General features: G+C 41.9%; 1 protein-coding gene and 1 long non-coding RNA gene across 3 annotated transcripts; one reads left to right on the top strand and one right to left on the bottom strand.

Moving 5' to 3' along the window:
- Positions 1–1,909: 1,909 nt before the first annotated feature.
- On the bottom strand, positions 1,910–15,299 carry LOC115111969 (uncharacterized). Of its 2 annotated transcripts, none has more exons than XR_003860875.2 (5): positions 15,067–15,299; positions 9,250–10,769; positions 6,052–9,116; positions 3,268–3,333; positions 1,910–3,140 (listed from the first exon to the last, which is right to left on the bottom strand). It is a non-coding gene; the product is annotated as an uncharacterized LOC115111969 (long non-coding RNA). The 2 variants fall into 2 exon arrangements; XR_010461540.1 differs by lacking the exon at positions 15,067–15,299 and adding an exon at positions 11,435–15,053.
- Positions 15,300–20,725: 5,426 nt separating this feature from the next.
- Positions 20,726–21,533, top strand: cmlc1 (cardiac myosin light chain-1). The gene has a single exon (XM_065011768.1). It carries the CDS (start codon positions 20,803–20,805, stop codon positions 21,397–21,399), a length of 597 nt encoding a protein of 198 aa, XP_064867840.1. The 5' UTR covers positions 20,726–20,802; the 3' UTR covers positions 21,400–21,533.
- The last annotated feature ends 1,403 nt before the right edge of the window (positions 21,534–22,936 follow it).

Raw genomic sequence — 22,936 nt, 5'->3', positions numbered from 1 at the left:
TCTCTCTGCAGCAAAGGAATTTCTTTCCCAGTACTGCAGGGCAAAAAGTTCTCTAAATTTACAAGCCACTGTTAAGCAATAAAAACAGTCCCAACTTCCCCCTCTCCTCTCCTGTGGGAGAGGGGGGGTCCTGGCTATCTTTCAGCCATTGCCACATTTGATCCTCACCAAGGAGAGAGAGTCATGACAACCTGCACCACTATACTGAAGAGTGTTGTTTCTAAAATGACGTATTTGGATATTTTTGGAACCTTTGTTCATGTTATCTGTCCCCACTGCAACTGCAGAACAAACTGCAGAACAAGCATGAGGAAGTCGATTGCTAGTGGGGTAAGTTTCTCTAAATCAAGTGAAATCCCAAAAAGTACTGTCTGGATACTCCCCTAATAGTAGAAGTCCTTAAAGATGATGCCCGCCCCCCATGCATTTACCTCATATTCCAGACAGACAATCTCAAAGTGAACTACTATTTATTTAACCTTTATTTAACTAGGCAAGTCAGTTAAGAACAAATTCTTATTTTCAATGTCGCCTAGGAACAGTGGGTTAACTGCCTTTTTCAGGGGCAGAACGACAGATGACCTTGTCAGCTCGGGGATTCTTGCAACCTTCCGGTTACTAGTCCAACACTCTAACCACTAGGCTACCCTGCCGCCCAACATGTAGTGATGTACTACAAATTGTAACGTGTCTATGCACCCGCATGCCTATCAAATCAATGATAGGCTTTCTATGGTGGCGGGGCATGCTTTGCTTTAGCTAATGGATACTTATTATTGGTAGGCCTATTTTTTTTTCTCAGGTTATGCCAAACATTTCATGAAGCTATACACGGTGTTGCAATATTGCAATTTTTTGACTGCTGGCTGGCGGCAAAAATTTAACTTTTTCTGTCACCCCTTACATTGCAAAGGAGTTCAATAAGGTTGAGGTCAGGGCTCTGTGCAGGCGAGTCAAGTTCTTCCACACAGTTCGACAAATAATTTCTGTATGGACCTCGCATTGTGCACGGGTGCATTGTCATGCTGGAAAGGGCCTTCCCCAAACTGTTGCCACAAAGATAGAAGCACGGAATTGTCTAGAGTGTCATTGTATGCTGTAGCGTTGAGATTTCCCTTTCCCCCAAGATTCTGAGCCTGCCTGACAGGGTTGGTCCTGCAAAGCCAGAGCCCCCTGATGAGAGAGCATAATATACAAGGAAATTCTCAAAGCTGCTAATGAGAACCTTGACGACCTTGTACCTAGCCGGTGGGGATTCCGGTGGGGTGCCCCCACCCAGGCAGTGGCAGTGCTGGCAACATGGGGAGGGGTCACACTCGGACATTCAGAGAGGGGGAATATTATTGTGGCCCTGGTGGCACAAAATCAAAGGTCTGACTGCACAGAGATGCTTGGGAATATGGTCAAAACGGGGGACCATGTGTGGGTATTTCAGGGGAAGGGGGTATATCTGACTTCTACCTAGGACGTGACAATGTTTAATCAAATCTCCCCATTTCTGCCCATTTGCAGGCCTTCTCATAAGGCTGCAACTGTATGTGCATTTGTAAATCAAGACCTTTCTTGAGTTGGGCTCTGGGATGGTGCAACTGTTGAGAATCTAGAGTCTATGGTTGTTGTGGGGGAAAGGGGTTGAGTGTGTGTATGTATCCCACAACTTTTGCGAGGGAGTAAAAGATGTTAGGGACAATAAAGGATTAAAACACAAAAATTGTTTGCTAAAATAATAATTGCTTGTCATTTTGGTAATGGCGAGACTGGTGAGAGGTAAACATTCCATAAACTGCCTACATTACTACAAATATTAACAGCTATTTATGGAAAATAAGATAAACAGGATATATATATATATATATATATATATATATATATATATATATATATATATATATATATACACATACACTACCGCTCAAAGTGTTTGGGGTCACTTTGAAATGTCCTTGTTTTTGAAAGAAAAACAATTTTTGTCCATTGAATAACATTAAATTGATCAGAAATACAGATGACATTGTTAATGTTTTAAATTATTATTGTAGCTGGAAACGGCAGATTTTTTATGGAATACCTACATAGATGTACAGAGGCCCATTATCAGCAACCATCACTCCTGTGTTCCAATGGCACGTTGTTAGATAATCCAAGTTCATCATTTTTAAAAAGCTAATTGATCATTAGAAAACCCTTTTGCAATTTGGTTAGCACAGCTGAAAACTGTTGTGCTGATTTAAAGCAGCAATAAAACTGGCCTTCTTTAGACTAGTTGAGTATCTGGAGCATCAGTATTTGTGGGTTAGATTACAGGCTCCAAATGGCCAGAAACAAATAACTAATGAAACTCGTCAGTCTATTCTCGTTCTGAGAAATGATGGCTATCCATGCAAGAAATTGCCAAGAAACTAGATCTCGTACAACGCTGTGTAGTACTTCCTTCACAGAACAGAAAGGGGAGTGGGAGGCCCCGGTGCACAACTGAGCAAGAGGACAAGTACATTCGAGTGTCTAGTTTGAGAAACAGATGCCTCTCAAGTCCTCAACTGGCAGCTTCATTAAATAGTACCCGCAAAACACCAGTTTCAATGTCAACAGTGAAGAGTTCCTCTATCCAGTGTCTGTGTTCTTTTGCCCATCTTAATCTTTTCTTTTTATTGGCCAGTCTGAGATATGGCTTTTACTTTCCAAATCTGCCTAGGAGAATATCAATTAAGGAAGACATCCTGTGGAGTAAAGGTGGTCTAGAGTTTTTTTTCCCCCTCTGGTTGCACATTTAACATGTTGGTAGAAATTAGGTAAAACTGATTTGAGTTTCCCTGGATTAAAGTCCCCGGCCACTCGGAGCGTCGCCTCTGGATAAGCATTTTTTTGTTTGCTTATGGCCTTATACAGCTTGTTGAGTGCCGTCTCAGTGGCAGCATCGGTTTGTGGTGGTAAATAGACAGCCATGAAAAATATAGATAAACTCTTGGTAAATAGTGTGGTCTACATCTTATGAGATACTCGAACCTCCCTTAATATTAGATTTTGTGCACCAGCTGACACAGACCACCACTCCTCGTCTTGCCAGAGGCAGCTGTTCTCTTGCCGATGGACGGAAAACCCAGCCAGCTGTATGTTATCCATGTCGTCGTTCAGCCACGACTCTGTGAAACATAAGATATTACAGTTAATGTTCCGTTGGTGGGATAGTCTTGATCGGAGCTCATACATTTTGTTATCCAATGATTGCACCTTGGCTAATAGGACTGATAGTAGAGGGGGATTACTCACTCGCCGTTGGATCCTTACAAGGCACCCCGACCTACGTCCCCGATATCTCCATCTCATCAAACAAATCTGTAATAAAGCATTGTAACAAAGAGTGGTAGAGGAGGCACTTAGAGGTTGCACACATGGGGAAACATTTTAGTAGTGTCCTTTTATAAAAGCATTTCATGCCATTCTACTTCATTTGACAGAATATGTGTTAATACCACACAAATGATCGAAATGACAGGCTACTTTGAAACTGACAAACTGAGAATCTGAACCTTATAAACAACCTTGTCTTGCATCCATCAATAGCTTAGGTGTATTCTACAATATACCCCTCTTTTGTTTTACTTTGTAAAGCAATGTTCGCTCAATAGGCCTTTTTGGAAGTTGATCATAGTTTGGTCACCTACAGCAGACAGATTTCAGCAGGATGCATTTGTAACCGGTGTTGGATTATATTTCAAATATTGTGAAAGGCCAGTTATGTCAGCATGCTATACACAATCCACAGCTAGGCATTTTTTTAAAGAAGCTATTGATCTTCAATGGCTAAATTATAGCCCTACTCATGTGGTAGTAGGCTATTCTGAATTATTTCAACTCTTTCTAAACAGACAGCAGTAATTCTATAACTTTGTCAGCTCCAGCACCCTTCTCCGACTAAAGTCTTTTGTTTTTGTATGTACAGTAGCAGTCAAGTTTGGACACACATTCAAGGGGGTTTCTTTATTTTTACTGAGACATCCACTCTGAAATAACACATATGGAATCATGTCGTAACCCCCAAAAAAGTGTTAAACACTTCAAAATATATTTTATATATATATATATATATATATAAATGTAGCCATCCTTTGCCTTGATGACAGCTTTGCACACTCTTGGCATTCTCTCAACCAGCTTCATGCAAAAGGCTTTTCCAACAGTCTTAAATGAGTTCCCACATATGCTGGGCACTTGTTGGCTGCTTTTCCTTCACGCTGCGGTCCAACTCATCCCAAACCATCTCAATTGGGTAGAGGTCGAATGATTGCGGACAGGTCAGGTCATCTGATGAAGCACTATATCACTCTCCTTCTTGGTCAAATAGCTCTTACACAGCCTGGAGGTGTGTTTTGGGCCAGTTGAAAAAAAAAATGATAGTCCCACTAAGAGGCAGGGTAGCCTAGTGGTTAGAGCATTGGACTAATAACCGAAAGGTTGCAAGTTCAAATCCCCGAGCTGACAAGGTACAAAATCTGTCGTTCTACCCCTGAACAGGCAGTTAACCCACTGTTCCTAGGCCGTCATTGAAAATAAGAATTTGTTCTTAACTGACTTGCCTAGTAGCGGTTTCTTTGCAGAACTTTGACCATGAAGGCCTGATTCACACAGTTGATGTTGAGATGTGTCTCAACTCTGTGAAGCATTTATTTGGGCTGCAATCTGAGGAATTAACTCTAATAAATGTATCCTCTGCAGCAAAGGTAACTTTGGGTCTTCCTTTCCTGTGGCAGTACTCATAAAGAGGCAGTTTCATCATTGCCATGATGGTTTTACAAATGCACTTGTAGAAACTTTCAAAGTTCTTGAAATTTTCCGCATTGACTGACCTTCATGTCTTAAAGTAATGATGAACTGTCATTTCTCTTTGCTTATTTGAGCTGTCCTTGCCCTAATATAGACTTGGTCTTTTACCAAATAGGGCTATCTTCTGTGTACCACCCCTACCTTGTCACAACACAACTAATTGGCTCAAACGCATTAAAGAAAGAAATCCCCCAAATTAACAATGCACTACTATTAATTGAAATGCATTCCAAGTGACAACCTCATGAAGCTGGTTGTGAGAATGCCAATGTGTTATTTTACAGTATGTCCATTCGAGTAAACCTGTCCTTTCTATTGCTATTATGTTGTGTTATGATTTCCTTGACATTTTCTTCAAATATCGCTTGAACATGAAGAGTCATTGGACTGGACTGAACAAACATTAGCTAGTGGGGTGCGCGAGTATGGACGGTGTCGATTATGCTGAGTGTGATTATTGTAACTTTTATAACATTTGCACATGTAAGATTTCAATGATTCAGGAGACTGATTAATCCTGGAGTCCAAAGGTGGCAAACCGGGAGAAGCAGGCTGATAACTGAGGGTTTGCCTGATCCCTGACCCTACCATCCAGCAGTTGAACAGGATAGGTACATTTTCCCTATATCCATGCAGTACATGAAGACAAACAGTGCGGTGCACAGTGCTTGCTTTGCAAGTAAGCTAGGTGTGAATCTCTCTCGTGATTAAACAGACATAAAAGGTTATTTTACTGATTTACAGATCATGGACTGTTTCCCTGTTTTATATTATGATAATTTTTATTATATTTAAATAATGTTTCCATATCGCAGTATCTTTAGAGTATCCTGTGAGGCAGATCAAAGTGCCCCATGGCCAGGAGGAGAACAGCTTCTTTTAGGTTTTGGGTGAATCCAAATGTATAGGCCTTTAAGACAGACAGGATGAGGCTCGTTCCCCTACAGCTGGACAGCATGTGTCTAGCTGCAATCAAATCAGCTGGGCTAGGGACGTCTGCTCTGTGACTAGTGATTTCTTGTATTTATATGTTAAAGGAAACTGTAAGGGAGAAGAAAACCTCAGACAGAGACTCTGCCTATGGAGATAGACCTCCCTGTTACCTCACAAGCTTCAGTGACATGAGGTTTGGAACATTAAATGACCTTTTCCACTTTTAGCATCAAATTATAAAAGTATAATATTCATTATAGGATTCTCATTGTAATTTAACAATCAGAATGGCTTTACCTGTATTGATTTCAGTCTCTAGAGGAAAGACAGGAGATACGGCATCTCCAAGACGATGCCTACAATCTCTCTAGCTGCAGAACAGGAGAATGTATATAATAGTTTAGTAAATATGTTAATCACACATCGTCGGTATTCCAACAGGGAACATTTTCATTCACAAAACAGATTAGTTCAATACTTATTTTTGCCACAGGAGATGAAACGTCTATAACGAAATATACATACAGTCCCTAAACCATAACAGGTTCAAATATGGCCTCAACTCTCTTGGGCTGCTCGAGGCATTGGGGAACAACCCAGACAGCCTCCGAGCAGTTTTTTGTGGACTCCCGCCGTGTCTTTAATTTTTAGTATAATGATGCCAATAATCTGTAATTATTATTACGCAATTAAACTGATTAATCATGTAACTGTAATTAACTAGGAAGTCGGGGCACCAAGGAAAATATTAAGATTACAAAGTTATAATATTCCTAATATAACTTTTCAGATATTTTATTTCTGATCAATTAGTCTTCTGATTAATGACTTATTCTTATTTTACCTCACGTTAGTCTCATTCCAAACATCGTAAATTGTTGGCTATCTGCACGAACCCAGTCTTCACTATCAGTCATCCATACATCAATTGTCTTAGTAAATAAATGATTTAACTAAGTAATTCACAGAAATGCATAAACAAACAGTAGTTACAAGGAAATGATAATGGAGTTTCCCTAGTGGGATAAACCGGCATCGCGACTTGGTGTACAAAAGGGAAGTGGGGTTCGACTGAGATAAGACAACACACAGTTGATAATTATAACTATTTAAATGCTAATCCTTTGCAAATGAACTCACACTCATTTGGGGAACAATTGCAATCAATCAATCAATATATATATATATATATATATATATATTTATGCTCAGTGTGTCGTCGGGGTCTCTGTTGAAAAGTTTGTCCGCCCTCTCTGTCGTGGTTAGAATGGATAGTTCAGTGACATTCATTCATGTCATTATGGATAGATATTTCAGCAGTTATCAGGTCTTTGAGTTCAATGATACCGAATTCCTAGCTGCAGACTAGTAATTAATATCAACGACTTGTTCTTATTCTGTCGGTATCGATTGTCTAAGAGTTTAACCACGTGGGATGGTTAAAAGATTCAGCAGTCTGGTCTCAACTTGGCCCTCTCGTTATCAAGGTAAGCTGGTCTGCATCCTTTGTCCTCTCGTAATTGAGAGCAACATGGTCTGTTGAGAAATTCTCTGAGTGAGGGTTTTATTCGGGAGAGCAGAAAAAGGCTGTCTCATGACGCCAGGTCCGAACTGGGCTCATGGGCGGTCCTCTAATTTAGTTCACCTCAAAAAGGGAATTGGAGTTTCCTTCATTAAACAGTCCAAAATCACATTACACAATTTTACAAAACAGTTTCATCGTCACTCATTCATTATATTATACAACAATTAGATGGAAACTTCATATCTGAGGCCATTATATAAACAGAGTTATGGTAATGTGGCCGTATCGTCTCCCATGAGTTTCACAAAATTGTACCAAACGGACCAGTTCGTAGCTAGATTCTTCACCGATCTTTTATACCTTCTCCAGAACATAAATGTTGTTCGGACCTCAAGTTCTGTGAGGTGGAAGAAATTCCTTTGTTCTCTATGAAAATTCACTCTCTCTATACTGTGGCCATGAGGAGATAATCTCCTGTAATTTACGACCTCTCTCTGACCACAGCAGCCTGGGTGTAGGAGAGAGGGGTGGGGCTTTCTGTACCCAAAGAGGGCAACGTCATGACATTCCACAAAGCCTTCCACTGCCAGGGACCTGTTTAAAGTAACCCATTCCATACATGGCGGGAACCAGTAGTGTTTTGGGAACGACACCATCTACCACTGGTTCAACTGGCTGCCAGAGGTACAATGTAAGATAGTAGTTAAAATGTTCAAGTTTAAATCGCTAACTGCATATTATTCCATTTTGTGATTTAAATGTGCATTTTAAAATGTCCTCCTCTCACAGTGGAAATGGTGTTGGAGTTTGCTACTGGAGCAACAGTGGTGCCACCCCTGGGATTTGAGGACACCCCAACCATCAAATTCCTCCACACAGTGCGAAGATGTCTCTCTGGGCAGTAGAAGAAAAAGTACCCAGAGGCAAACATGTGTGCTGTGAAACTAAGGCTCCCTCTTCATAGCACCTACAATGACTTCATGACCTCCAGGGATTGTGAATTCCCCACATTTTTGTGTTGCATTACAACATTTCTACAACACAGAATTGTATCTAGTAGCACTAAACTACAGTAGCAATTGAGTGTTTGAAAATGTAACTGCACATCAACATTTATCTACTTACATCTCTGTATTGTTAGTACAGAGCATTCGGAAAGTATTCAGAATACTTTCCAAATGCACTGTATTTCCATATTGGCTGTTATTGTTCACTTAATGATCATTAATATTAAATGATACAGTCCATAGTTTGTCTTGGTGTTTTATGGTTGTTTTTTTAGTAACACTACACTCAACCAAAATCCTTTGCTGATATTGACTGAAGTACTGCTGCCATATGACAGCCAATTCATCCAAATCTGATAATTTGATGTCCTACATTTAAGAATAAATTAATTTCAGCCATTATAATTTAATTAGAACTACATGCAATAAGAAGGCTTCCCATCCATTGCATTAAGTGACAGCTCCCCTTTTGGGAACCTACAAGATGGTAGCTCTCCCTGAACAGGGTTGAGAGCCCGGCACTAGTCCATCTTCAACCACAATGTGTCAACAATGTTATGTTACTAACTGTAATATAGTAGGTTGCTGTTAATCACCATGATATAAAGTGTAACAGGGACAGAACCCCTATCTACATAATGTTTTTTAACTATAGGAAGTTACATGATTATTTGTTTTAACAATTTATAAAAGTCCCAATTGGGCATTAAAAAAAGGTAAAGTTCTGTTTTAATAATGTCCATTCAGAATGTTCGGTTGACCTCCGACGGCAGGCACACTGAAGGCTCGAATCCAGTGCTTGCAGTAGGCCTCTCCTGGGTTGTGTTGTACTGAGTGGAAGACAAATATTGTGTCAGCAGATGGGGCTGTTGTGCTAAAGCACCATAGAGCAAAATACAATTGATCTCAACCATAGGCCGTATATCTTAAATTGGAGAAGTACTTAACGATTGTTAAGATCACCTGTGTCTAAACTCTGGGCCCCATCCGTTTAGAGTTGAAGATCTGTCATACATTTCTAGAGACCCAATCATACAGTGTCAAGGAGGGTGTAAGGGGTTTCCAAACACAAGAATACAGTAATGGCAAAGAAAACTATGAATAATAGTAGATAAATCCACAACTCAACAGGGAAATGTGTGATAAGGTCATTCAAAATCAAAGGTAAATGGATAGGAGGGGAATATGTTGAATGGAGAAGTACTTAGCTTTTGGGCAGGTCTCTTATTGCTTCGACTCTGGTCAAGGTCCACTCCAGTTCAGCACAAGTTGTCAAGTAACCTCAACACAAAGATATTTCTCTGAACCCACCGAGGGGCCATACACCTTGACACTCTTTGTTAAGATACGTCTGTAGTACCTTTATAGAGACCAAATCATAATGTTTATTTAACTAGGCAAGTCAGTTAAGAACAAATTCTTATTTACAATGACTGTCTACCCCAGCCAAACCCTCCACTAACCCGTACGATGCTGGGCCAATTGTGACCCCGCCCTTTGGGACTCCCGAGCACGACTGGTTGTGAAACAGCCCAGGATCGGTGCGATGCAGTGCCTTAGACCCCTGCGGCACGCAGGATCCCTAGAGGGGGAATGTTACCTCAAACAGTTTAGTTAGTATTATAAAATTTAACTGATTCAAAAGGAACGAGTGGCGCTGAAGATATAATTGCCATAGCCCTCTGTAGAATTTAAACTCCCAGGCTGCCTCTGGGGACTTCCAATGGATTCATTGTCTGCAACAGTTCCATCTGTGTGTTGCTGATGGTGAACTGGATTTGTGGCACAATCACCCCATCCGACCAGTAAAGAGCTGAGGCGCTAGTGGTTGGAGGAGCTGAGGTGGTGGTGCTGGTTGGAGGAGCTGAAGTGATGCTGGCTAGAGGAGCTGAGGTGATGCTGGTTAGAGGAGCTGAGGGTGCTGGTTGGAGGAGCTGAGGTGATGTGGTTGAAGATGGGGCGAACAAAATCCAGTCCAAGGGTCAGATAGGCGCTCAAAATTGCCAGGGAACCCGATACGAACAACTGCAGAGCTGACGGCCATTGTTCAGTCCTCAACCCATGGTGGTTCTACTGACTGGCACAGCAGATCTCTTTACGCCTGTGACAGGAATACAAAGTGCAGTGCCCACAGGTGCACCTCATTGTTTATGTTGATGATCTGCTCCGTCTCCAAGAAGGTGAACTCCAAGAATTGTAAACGTTGGAGACTCCATGCCAGACGTCCCCCCACAGCAGCTCTATCCTCTGGTTGCGAGTGCTCCTTCCTGAGGGCACTTCCCCTCTCACCATCCCTGAACTGCTCCATGAAGGCACAGATGTGGTTGTTTGCGCCACCCCGATGACATCTCACCCGGGATAGTACTCCATAGCTGGTGATGGCTGCTTCAAATGACTCCATGACTGTGGCACTCCTGTTGCCAGGGGCCTTTAGAAACACAAGCCTGCTGTAAGCATCCACAGCACCATGGATAACAAACCACCTAAAAAACAAGATAGAATGTTTTTATAAAACAACTGTCTCTTATGGGTGACACCATTCTGTTTTTATTATTGATAACATTATTACAGTGCCTTGAGATGAGGTAGTCATTAAAAAAATCATTAACTTCACTAGGGTAGGGGCAGCATTCAGATTTTTGGATGAAAAGCGTGCCCAAAGTAAACGGCCTGCTACTCTGGCCCAGAAGCTCGGATACGCATACAATTAGAAGATTTGGATGGAAAATGGAGGTCGACCGATTATGATTTTTCAACGCCGATACCGATTATTGGAGGACCCAAAAAAAAAGCTGATGCCGATTATTGTAGGACCAAAAAAGCCGATACTGATTAAAAATCGGCCAATTTTTTTTTAACATTTGTAATAATAACAATTGCAACAATACTGAATGAACACTTATTTTAACTTAATATAATATATCAATAAAAATTAATTTAGCCTCAAATAAATAATGAAACATGTTCAATTTGGTTTAAAAAAATGCAAAACAAAGTGTTTGTAACGGCTTTCTAATGGTGAAGGAGAGTCGGACCAAACTGCAGCGTGTCTATTGCGATTCATCTTTAATAAACAAACGTAACACACAACAAAACACTAACACTACAAAACGAAAACCGAAAACAGCCTATACAAGTGTCTACTAACCTCTAACCAGGACATCAAGACACACAGGACAATCACCCACAATACAACCAAAGAATATGGCTGCCTAAATATGGTTCCCAATCAGAGACAACGGTAAACACCTGCCTCTGATTGAGAACCACTTCAGACAGCCATAGACTCTCCTAGAACACCCCACTAAGCTACAATCCCACTATACACACATACCAAAATCCCAAGACAAAACACACCACAATACAAAAACTCTATGCCACACCCTGGCCTGAACCAATACATGAAGAAAACACAAAATACTTAGACCAGGGCGTGACAGTGTTGGAGAAGAAAGTAAAAGTGCAATATGTGCCATGTAAAAAAGCTAACGTTTAAGTTCCTTGCTCAGAACATGAGAACATATGAAAGTTGGTGGTTCCTTTTAACATAAGAATTCAATATTCCAAGGTAAGAGGTTTTAGATTGTAGTTAATATAGTATTTATAGGACGATTTCTCTCTATACCATTTGTATTTCATATACCTTTGACTATTGTATGTTCTTAAAGGCACTTTAGTATTACCAGTGTAACAGTATAGCTTCCGTCCCTCTCCTCGCCCCTACCTGGGCTCAAACCAGGAACACAGACAACAGCCACCCTCGAAGCAGCATTACCCATGCAGAGCAAGGGGAACAACTACTCCAAGTCTCAGAGCGAGTGACGTTTGAAACGCTATTAGCGCGCACCCCGCTAACCATTTCACATCAGTTACACCAGCCTTATCTCAGGAGTTGATAGGCTTGAAATCATAAACAGCTCAATGCTTGATGCACAGGGAAGAGCTGCTGGCAAAATGCACGAAAGTGCTGTTTGAATGAATGCTTACGAACCTGCTGCTAACTACCACCGCTCAGTCAGACTGCTCTATCAAATATCAAATCAGACTTAATTATAACAACAAGCAGATATACGAGCCTTTGGTCATTAATATGGTCAAATCCGGAAACTATCATTTAGAAAATAAAACGATTTATTTTTTCAGTGAAATACGGAACCATTTGGTATTTTATCTAATGGGTGGCATCCCTAAGTCTAGATATTCCTGTTACATTGTTCAACCTACAAATCAAATTTATTTATATAGACCTTCGTACATCAGCTGATATCTCAAAGTGCTGTACAGAAACCCAGCCTAAAACCCCAAACAGCAAGCAATGCAGGTGTAGAAGCACGGTGGCTAGGAAAAACTCCCTACAAAGGCCAAAACCTAGGAAGAAACCTAGAGAGGAACCAGGCTATGTGGGGTGGCCAGTCCTCTTCTGGCTGTGCCGGGTGGAGATTATAACAGAACATGGCCAAGATGTTCAAATGTTCATAAATGACCAGCATGGTCATAAGGCAGAACAGTTGAAACTGGAGCAGCATCACAGCCAGGTGGACTGGGGACAGCAAGGAGTCATCATGTCAGATAGTCCTGAGGCATGGTCCTAGGGCTCAGGTCCCCCGAGAGAGAGAAAGAGAGAATTAGAGAGAGCACACTTAAATTCACACAGGACACCGAATAGAACAGGAGAAGTACTCCAGATATAACAAACTGACCCTAGCCCCCCGACACACAAACTACTGCAGCATAAATACTGGAGGCTGAGACAGGAGGAGTCAGGAGACACTGTGGCCCCATCCGAGGACACCCCCGGACAGGGCCAAACAGGAAGGATATAACCCCACCCACTTTGCCAAAGCACAGCCCCCACACCACTAGAGGGATATCTTCAACCACAAACTTACCATCCTGAAACAAGGCTGAGCATAGCCTACAAAGATCTCCGCCACAGCACAACCCAAGGGGGGCGCCAACCCAGACAGGATGATCACATCAGTGACTCAACCCACTCAGGTGACGCACCCCTCCCAGGGATGGTATGAGAGAGCCCCAGTAAGTCAGTGACTCGGTCCCTGTAATAGTCATAATAATCATGGACTTCAGGACACAACAGAGAGAGCCCCTATTCACATCGTCGGGACCTCAGTGGAGAAGGTGAAAGCTTCAAGTTCCTCAGCGTACACGTCACTGACAATCTGAAATGGTCCACCCACACAGACAGTGTGGTGAAGTTGGTGCAACAGTGCCTCTTCACCCTCAGGAGGCTGAAGAAATTCAGCTTGGCCCCTAAGACCCTCAAACTTTTACAGATGTACAATTGAGAGCAATCTGTCGGGCTGTATCACCACCTGGTACAGCAACTGCACTGCCCGCAACCGCAGGGCTTTCCAGAGGGTGGTGCGGTCTGCCCAACACATCATCGGGGGCAAACTACCTGCCCTCCAGGACACCTTTAGCCCCTGATGTCACAGGAAGGCAAAAAAGATGATCAAGGGCAACAACCACCCAAGCCACGGCCTATTCACCCCGCTATCATCCAAAAGGCGAGGTCAGTACAGGTGCATCAAAACTGGGCCCGAGAGTCTGAAAAACAGCTTATATCTCAAGGCCATCAAACTGTTACATAGCCATCACTAGCCAGCTACCACCCATTTGCTCAACCCAGCACCTTAGAGGCTTCTGCCCTATGTACATAGACATGGAATCACTGGTCACTTTAATAATGTTTACATACTGATTAACTCATTTTATATACTGTATTTAGTCAATGCCACACAGACATTGCTCATCCTAATATTGATATATTTCTTAATTCCATTATTTTACTTTTAGATTGGTGTGAATTGTTAAATACTACTGCACTTTTGGAGCTAGGAACACAAGTATTTCGCTACACCCGCAATAACACCTGCTAAATATGTATATGTGAACAATAACATTTGATATGAAAAAAAAATTGAGCTTACCTATTTTGTGTACAGAATTATTTGATAACATCACTGAGATGTGTTTGTTTCATAGGATCATGTTTCGGTTCTTTCAACATTATACAATTTCACCCATCAGACCTTAGTTTGTGTCATAAGTGATATTATGCTAGTTCCCATGGATTAACTGATCCCCCGCCATTTAAAAGCATGACTAACCACTGGCCAACTCCATTTCACAAAATAACGATACGCACTTGTTCCTATCTTTCAGTACAATCGTGGAAGGATGGGGACAATGTGGAGAAGACAGGGATGGGTGTTTGGGATGATGGAGGTCAAACATAACTGACGGCGCCCAGTTATTCAAAATGGTGGAAAAACGTTTATCCCTATCATCAGACGACATGTGAGAAGAGGTTCCGAAGAGGTTCCACCATTCTGAGTGACTGCTAGGGAGCGTATGTCAGGTCTCTGAATAGGCTAGGTTACAATCACCAGACAGTCAACCACAAACAACTTTGGGGATCCTCACAAAGGACGTCACACACACACACACACACACACACACACACACACACACACCACAACACAACACATTAAAAAAAGAGCGTGGCAGACAATAAAAGGGACATGTCTGGAGGCTTAGGGGCAATCAGACAACAAAAAAGTTTAAAGAAGCATCTCCATTTTATTGAGTGGATGTACTGGTTGGGTAAAGAAAATAAGGAGTACTCTCTCAACTCTTCAAAGACATGCAATTAGTTGTGGCAAATCTCTTCAAGATTAGGAGCGTTTGTCACAAAGTAAGTGGGATAATGTCACCAAAATCACCCTAGAATGAGAGTTCTTTCGAACAGAACAGTACCTGTGTGTTTGTTTCTATATCCTGGTCCACCCAGGCCGCAGGCAAGGTCAAAGATAGCAGGGTTCGGTACAGGAATTGGGTTCTCGGTAGGTCCAGGTCCAAATGCCAACAGGTAAGTCCAAACAGTCCAGCTCATACACGGTAAATCCAGCCGATATATATCGTCTCTTTCTCTATGGTTCACAGATCCTTCCAGCCCTTTCTCTCTCTTCCTGGTTTGTCTTGACCCTTTATCTGTGGGTCGGCCCCACCTACTGAGGGTTCCCTTTGCTTCTGGGAATTGTAGTTTTGGCCGTCAGCAATTTTGTGATCTGTAGTTCTGATTCGGGGTGGCCATTTTAGTGATAGGGCAGAGCCCGTTTATTAGTTCTGCTCTGACATTTATCAATCGACCCCCTTCTTTGCCACATAGCATATCAGCTGTAAGATGTTCACTCTTAGCATGCACCCCCTCAAAGAAATGTTTTGTCAAGACCATTCCAAACTGTAAATCAGACATTGTTCGTCACATAGGTAGACTCTATATTATCTTTCAAAAAAGAGCCTACTGTAATGAACTATCCGAGTTATAACTGAGACCTTTCCTTTTCCTTTCAATGTGAATAGAATACTTACTGATGAGTTGTTTGTTGCACATTGCCTCAAGATGGCTCTCTATCACGTGCTCTGGTCTTTCTCACAGGCTACAAGTGAAGACCGACACATCGGGGATGCAACTGCGGCATCCTTATCCAATTCTGAGGTGCATATTGAAGATATTGGAAGAACTGTCAACATTTCTTTTTCGTCAGCCAACAAGATGAGTATGGCTAACAAACAACAAAAGAACTAGCCTGTCAATCTACTATCCCCCATAGTCCAAAAGTTGATCTATTCTATTCTGTGCAATAAATAAATATTCCAAACATATTCTGAGACAGTTGTGGGATGCGATAGATCCCAAATTAATACAACCACTAACATCAAAAAACATGTTTTACGCAATGAGGCTTATGCAACAGGTCAGAACGTTTAGTTTAAAATGTTGCTAAACTATTAGGCTATTTCTTAACTTTATAAGCGCAACCAAACGTTTCCTGTAGTTGCTGATCAGACCTGCACAACGGTCAGGAGCAATTTTGGACCATTCCTCTTTACAAAACTGTTTCAGTTTAGCAATATTCTTCAGATGTCTGGTGAGAACCGCTCTCTTGAGGTCATGCCACAGCATCTCAATCGGGTTGAGTTCAGGGCTGACTGGGCCACTCCAGAAGGCGTATTTTCTTTTGTTGAAGCCATTCTGTTGTTGGTTTACTTCTGTGTTTTGGGTCATTGTCCTGTTGCATCACCAACCTCTCTTGACCTTCAATTGGGGAACAGATAGCCCAACATTCTCCTGCAAAATGTCTTGATAAGCTTGGGAATTAGTTTTTCCGTCAATGATAGCAAGCTGTCCAGGCCCTGAGGCAGCATAGCAGCTCCAAACCATGATGCTCCCTTCACCATACTTTACAGTTGGGATGAGGTTTTGATGTTGGTGTGCTGTGCATTTTTTTCCCTCCACACATAGTGCTGTGGAAGATCCAGATGCTCTTTTGCGAACCTCAGACGTACAGCAATGGTTTTTTTGGACAGCAGTGGCTTCTTCCGTGGTGTCCTCCCATGAACACTATTTTTTTGTGTTTTACATATTGTAAACTCGTCAACAGAGATGTTAGCATATTCTAGAGATTTCTGTAAGCCTTTAGCTGACACTCTAGGATTCTTCTCAACCTCATTCACCATTCTGCGCTGTGCTCTTGCAGTCATCTTTGCAGAACGGCCACTCCTAGGGAGAGTAGTAACAGTGCTGAAATTTCTCCATTTATACACAATTAGTTTACTGTGGACTGATGAACGTCAAGGCTTTTAAAGATACTTTTGTAACCCTTTCCAGCTTTATGCAAGTCAACTATTCTTAATCTTGGGTCTTCTGAGAGGCAATGCTTCTTATGTATAGCAGACTCAAATTTTGTGAGTTTTTTTATGGGGCAAGGCAGCTCTAACCAACATCTCCAATCTCGTCTCAGAGATTGTACTCCAGGTTAGCTGACTCCTGACTCCAATTAGCTTTTGGAGAAGTCATTAGCCTAGGGGTTCACATACTTTTTCCAACCTGCACTGTGAATGTTTTAAATTATGTTTTCAATATAGACAAGAAAAATACAATATTTTAAGTTTAAGCAGACTGTTTGTCTGTTGTTGTGACTTAGATGAAGATCGGATAAAATGTTATGACCCATTTATGTAGAAATCCAGATAATTCCAAATGGTTCATATACTTTTTCTTGCCACTGTAACTGAAGCTGTAGCCACCAATGCAGTTTTAAAAATAAATAACAAATCATTAAGGAGCAACAATAAAATAAGGGTAGCAAGGCTATATACAAGGGGTTCTGGTACAGAGTAAATGTGCGAGGCACCAGTTAGTCGAGGTAATATGTACAGGTAGGTAGAGGTAAAGTGACTATGCATGGATAATAAACAGAGAGTAGCAGCAAAATGGGGGGTGGGGTGGGGACAATGCAAATAGTACGGGAAGCCATTTGATTAACTGTTCAAGAGAATTATGGCTTGAGGATAGATGCTGTTAAGAATACTTTTTGACCTAGACTTGGTGCTCCGGTATTGCTTGCCATGCGGTAGCAGAGAGAACAGTGTATGACTAGGGTGGCTGGAGTCTTTTTCAATTTTTAGGGCCTTCCTCTGACACCGCCTGGTATAGAGGTCCTGGATAGCAGGAAGTTTGGTCCCAGTGATGTACTGGGCTGTACGCACTACGCTCTGTAGTGCCTTGTAGTCGGAGGCCATGCAGTTGCCATACCAGGCTGTGATGCAACCAGTCATGATGCTCTCGAGGGTGCAGCTGCAGAACTTTGACGATCTGAGGACCCATGCCAAATCTCCTGAGGGGGAATAGGCATTGTCGTGCCCTCTTCATGACTGTCTTGGTGTGTTTGGACCATGATAGTTTGTTGGAGATGTGGACATCAAGGATCTTGAAGCGCTCAACTTACTGCACTTACAGCCCCTTCGATGAGAATGGGGGTGTACTCCGTTCTCATTTTTCTGTAGTCCGCAATCATCTTCTTTGTCTTGATCACGTTGAGGGAGAGGTTGTTATCCTGGCACCACACTGCCTGGTCTCTGACCTCCTCCCTAGAGGCTGTCTCATTGTTGTCAGTTATCAGGCCTATCACTGTTGTGTCGTCTGCAAACTTAATGATGGTGTTGGAGTCATGCTTGGCCATGCAGTCATGGGTGAACAGGGAGTACAGGAGGGGACTTTAGCACGCACCCCTGAGGGTTGACTTTATTTATTAAAGTGATATATATGTATTAATTTGAGATTGTCCATCATCCATTTTTGTATGATATGTTACGGGAAAATATATTTCACAGTGGTTTAGATGCTACAATGATTCTTTAGACAATGACTGTTTGTTTTTTCACATAAACAAAAATTAGGCAAACTATTGCAGTTTTTGTCACGCCCTGACCTTAGAGATCCTTCTTATTCTCTATTTTTTTGGTTAGGTCAGGGTGTGACTAGGGTGGGTACTCTAGTTTTTGCATTTCTATGTTGGCCTGGAATGGTTCCCAATCAGAGGCAGCTGTCTATCGTTGTCTCTGATTGGGGATCATATTTAGGCAGCCTTTTCCCACTGGGTTTTTATGGGATCTTGTTTTTGTGTAGTGCCTGTGAGAAAAACAAACAAAAAAACTTGATCAATGTCCTTAAAAAAAAGTGCTTCACGTTTCGTTACTCTTTATTGTTTTTGGTGATTTTCATCTAATAAACATGTGGAACTCTACGCTGCGCCTTGGTCCATTTATTGCGACGATCGTGACCATTTTAGCAACCAGGAAATAACAGAACGATTTCTGCATTTTGCACCGTTATTAAGTAACCTAATCTGTTTTATGTAACCATACCAAATGTAACATATATTTTGAGTGTCCCGGATCTACATTTACTATGTTATATCTAGTCTATGAGACCAGGTTGCCTACAAACAGCAACGCAGTGCAGCAGAAACACCGATATTTGGGCCCCAACCTGTCACGCATTCAAATGTTTTTGCAACTTTTATGTACAGACAAAAAATTAAAACTGAGGGGGCATAAGTTTGAACTGAGAGGTCTAAGCCCCCCTACACCACAGGGGACACAGGACTGTGTTATGTGTGGACACACAGTTCCGACACATATAGGTCAGAGAGAGTTGACCACCAATTTGGTCCAGATGTGATCGTGATGCTGATTTCCACACCATATTATTCACAAGGTCATAATGATAAAAGATATAGAAGGTGGCCCCCAGGGGCCATATACTGTGATACGCCTCTTTATTTCAATACCTGTCATTAGGGAGATTCACATTTGATTGAGATGGGCTTTCAAGTGTTTAGAAAAGTGAATTGATCGAGGCTGACAATACGGGGATCATCTGGAATGTGAATGGTTCCTATCAGTCCTTCACGAGCTGAGCTCATATCACCGAAATAGCAGCTCCATCAACAGATGGCCTTTCTCTCTCTCTCTCTCTCTCTCTCTCGCTCTCTCTCTCTTGCTCTCTCTCTCTCTCTCTCAACAGCTCAAAGCCACTCTTGCTCCTGGGATATCGCTTGCCTCATTCCTGCCCTATCTTCTCACTTCTCAGCCTGAAACCAATTGAGTTTTGGTGGTCAAGTTCTTATGCACAAGATATATTTTCTTTTTTTTGTGGTCACAGTAAGCAAATGATACCTTATGAAGCCATCATATGCCCTTCATAAGGCCTGAAGCATTTACAAGCAGATGTTGAACTATATAAAAGGGTAGTATAAGGCTTATGCCACATATGACAAAGCAAAAGACGTGAGGATGGTATGGTAGACATTAGCTTCTAAATAATTTGTGACATATTATTAGTGGCCTTAAAAGGGCTTATAAGGGCTTTAATTAAGCGTTATTGGATATACCTTGTTTAAAGTGTGACCCTTCATTTTTTTTTATGTGTAATTACTGTCAATTAATTTTAACCTTGGAAAAAAATTGCACTAGCAGGTTTGAAGGACCATGAAGGAAATATTGAATGGTTTAATATGTGGTCAAAATACTGTTCTCAAAATACTTTTAGTATGAAATGTTTTATGCACTGTACCTTTGAAAATCAAGTCAATGTTGAGTGAGCAGTTGAACTAAGGTGTCATTTTGGAAATTAGGGTAGAGCCAACCTCCAAAATCCTAATTGAACCCCAAAGTGTAGAATTGTTGAAGGCTTGACTGGCTCTCCAACTTAGTGTGTGTGTGTGTGTGTGTGTGTGTGTGTGTGTGTGTGTGTGTGTGTGTGTGTGTGTGTGTGTGTGCGTGTGTGCGTGTGTGCGTGTGTGCGTGTGTGCGTGTGTGCGTGTGTGCGTGTGTGTGTGTGTGTGTGTGTGTGTGTGTGTGTCAGTGGGTTGGATAAAAAGCAGAAGGAAAATTTCCGTCTCGTGTAATAAATCTCTCTATCTTGACAGCTGCTGGAAAAGTTCCATTGTGAAGTGAACAGTAAGTGGTTCTATTTAAAGTTTATTCCTTTTATAGGCGTCAGTGTACTGGTTTAGATAACCCTTATCTTATACACACTAAGAACAGTATAAAAGCTCTAGAGGCTTGCACAGTGTGCCCTGTATCACTCGCTCGTTCTCTCCTCACATCCGCACACATTGATGTGGCAGTAGGTATACTGGCAACATGGCACCGAAAAAAGTGGAACCCAAGAAAGTAGAGCCTAAGAAACCAGAGCCCAAAGCAGAGGCCAAGGCAGAGCCAGCAAAGGCCCCTGTACCTGAGCCTCCCAAGGAGCCTGAGGTGGACCTCAAGAGTATCATTCTAGATTTCACGCTGGACCAGATTGAGGAGTTCAAGGAGGCGTTCACCTTGTTCGATGAAACACCGACGGGCGAGATGAAGATCAGGTACGCCCAGTGCGGAGACCTAATGCGGGCCTTGGGTCATAACCCCACCAACACTGATGTGCTAAAGCTGCTGGGCAAGCCCAAGGCTGAGGAGATGAATTCCAAGCTGGTGGACTTTGAGACTTTCCTGCCCATGCTGCAGCATATCTCCCGAACCAAGGAGACAGGGACCTTTGAGGACTTTGTGGAGGGTCTGAGAGTCTTCGACAAAGAGGGGAATGGCACGGTGATGGGGGCCGAGCTCAGGCACGTTTTGGCTACCCTTGGGGAGAAGCTGATGGAGAGCGAAGTGGACCAACTCATGATCGGACAAGAGGACTCAAGTGGCCATATCAATTACACCGAATTTGTCAAACACATCCTCTCTACGTGAGCTGCTCTTTCTTGAGTCACATTACAAATTCTACTTTAACATTGCCTGGCTCAAAGGACTGAATGGAACATATATTGCCCTTTCTGTCTGTATGCTGAACAATGTTGATTCCTAAATAAATGCCCATCATTCTAGGTGTGTTCAGTCATTTTTTGAGAAATACTGTTTAAAAAGCAACAGCAGCAGTAGATATAAGCCTCCAAAGTTGGCTAGGTTTGGTGATATACGGTCATTGCTGAGAAATACTGTCAGAATGTTTCTCCGGTAAAGACAAGCTGTTGAAACCCATTTAGTGTCTGATTCAAAACCAAATAAGTCACAATACGGACTTTGTGTAAATACAGTACATGACATCAATTAGTAAGTGTGAGAGTTGGGTTTGTGAGTAAATCACAGGCTTCCTACAGGGACAGATCACACACCAGCTGCTTTCCAGAGCTCAAGACTGATTGATACCCCACATGTCACAACAAGGTCTAGGATTTACTATATTTTTGAAAAGGTCACAATAGATCATAGGCCAGGATGATCGTTGTAGGGCGCTGTCGACAATGCGCCTTCTGAAGCCAAGGTCCCCACGTTCGCTGAGATTGCATTCATGACCTTTTCATGTCAAGCGCTGTACAGCGTGTGTCAGATTGAAATTCATTGAATCCCAGGCACAGTTTCTGAATATATAGTGCCTTCAGAAAGTATTCACGCCCCTTGACTTTTTCCACATGTTTTTGATTTAGAGCCTGAATATAACATTTATCATGTTTAGATATTTTTTTTGTCACTGTCCTAAACACAAAACCCCATGATGTCAAAGTGGAATTATGTTTTTTGAAATGTCTTGAGTCAAGAAGAATACAACCCCTTTGTTATGGCAAGCCTAAATAAGTTCAGGAGTAAAGTTTGCTTAACATATCCCATGATAAGTTGCATGGACTCACTCACTGTGTGCAATAATAGTGTTTATTAACATGATTTTTAACTGACTACCCCATCTCTGTACCCCACACATACAATATCTGTAAGGTCCCTCAGTCGAGCAATACATTTCAACCACAGATTCAACCACAAAGACCAGGGAGGTTTCCAATGCCTCGCAAAGAAGGGCACCTATTGTTAGAAGGAAGCCTGTACAGAATAAAAATATTCCTAAACATGCATTCTTGCAATAGGGCACTAATGTAAAATTGGAAAAATGTGGTAACGAAATGAACTTTATGTCCTGAATTCAATACTGTATATACCACTCTTTATATTTTCAAGAATATTTTCGAGCGTGGTGATGTTATGGGTATGCTTGTCATCGGCAAGGTCTAAGGAGTTGTTTTAGGATAAATAAAACAGAAAAGAGCTAAGCACAACCAACATCCTAGAGGAAAACCTGGTTCAGTCTGCTTTCCAACAGACACTTGGAGACACATTCTCCGTTCAGCAAGACAGTAACCTAAAACACAAGGCCAAATATACACTGGAGTTGCTTGTGACATTGAATGTTCTTGAGTGGCCTAGTTATGGTTTTGACTTAAATCGGCTTGAAAATCGA

Source organism: Oncorhynchus nerka, linkage group LG27 (genome assembly GCF_034236695.1).
Source record: "Oncorhynchus nerka isolate Pitt River linkage group LG27, Oner_Uvic_2.0, whole genome shotgun sequence".
NCBI lineage: Eukaryota > Metazoa > Chordata > Actinopteri > Salmoniformes > Salmonidae > Oncorhynchus > Oncorhynchus nerka.
This window is presented reverse-complemented; position numbering and strand designations above follow the sequence as displayed.

Excerpts from the sequence above, each read along its gene's own strand:
- cmlc1 (XM_065011768.1), top strand. The coding sequence starts at position 20,803 with ATGGCACCGAAAAAAGTGGAACCCAAGAAAGTAGAGCCTAAGAAACCA.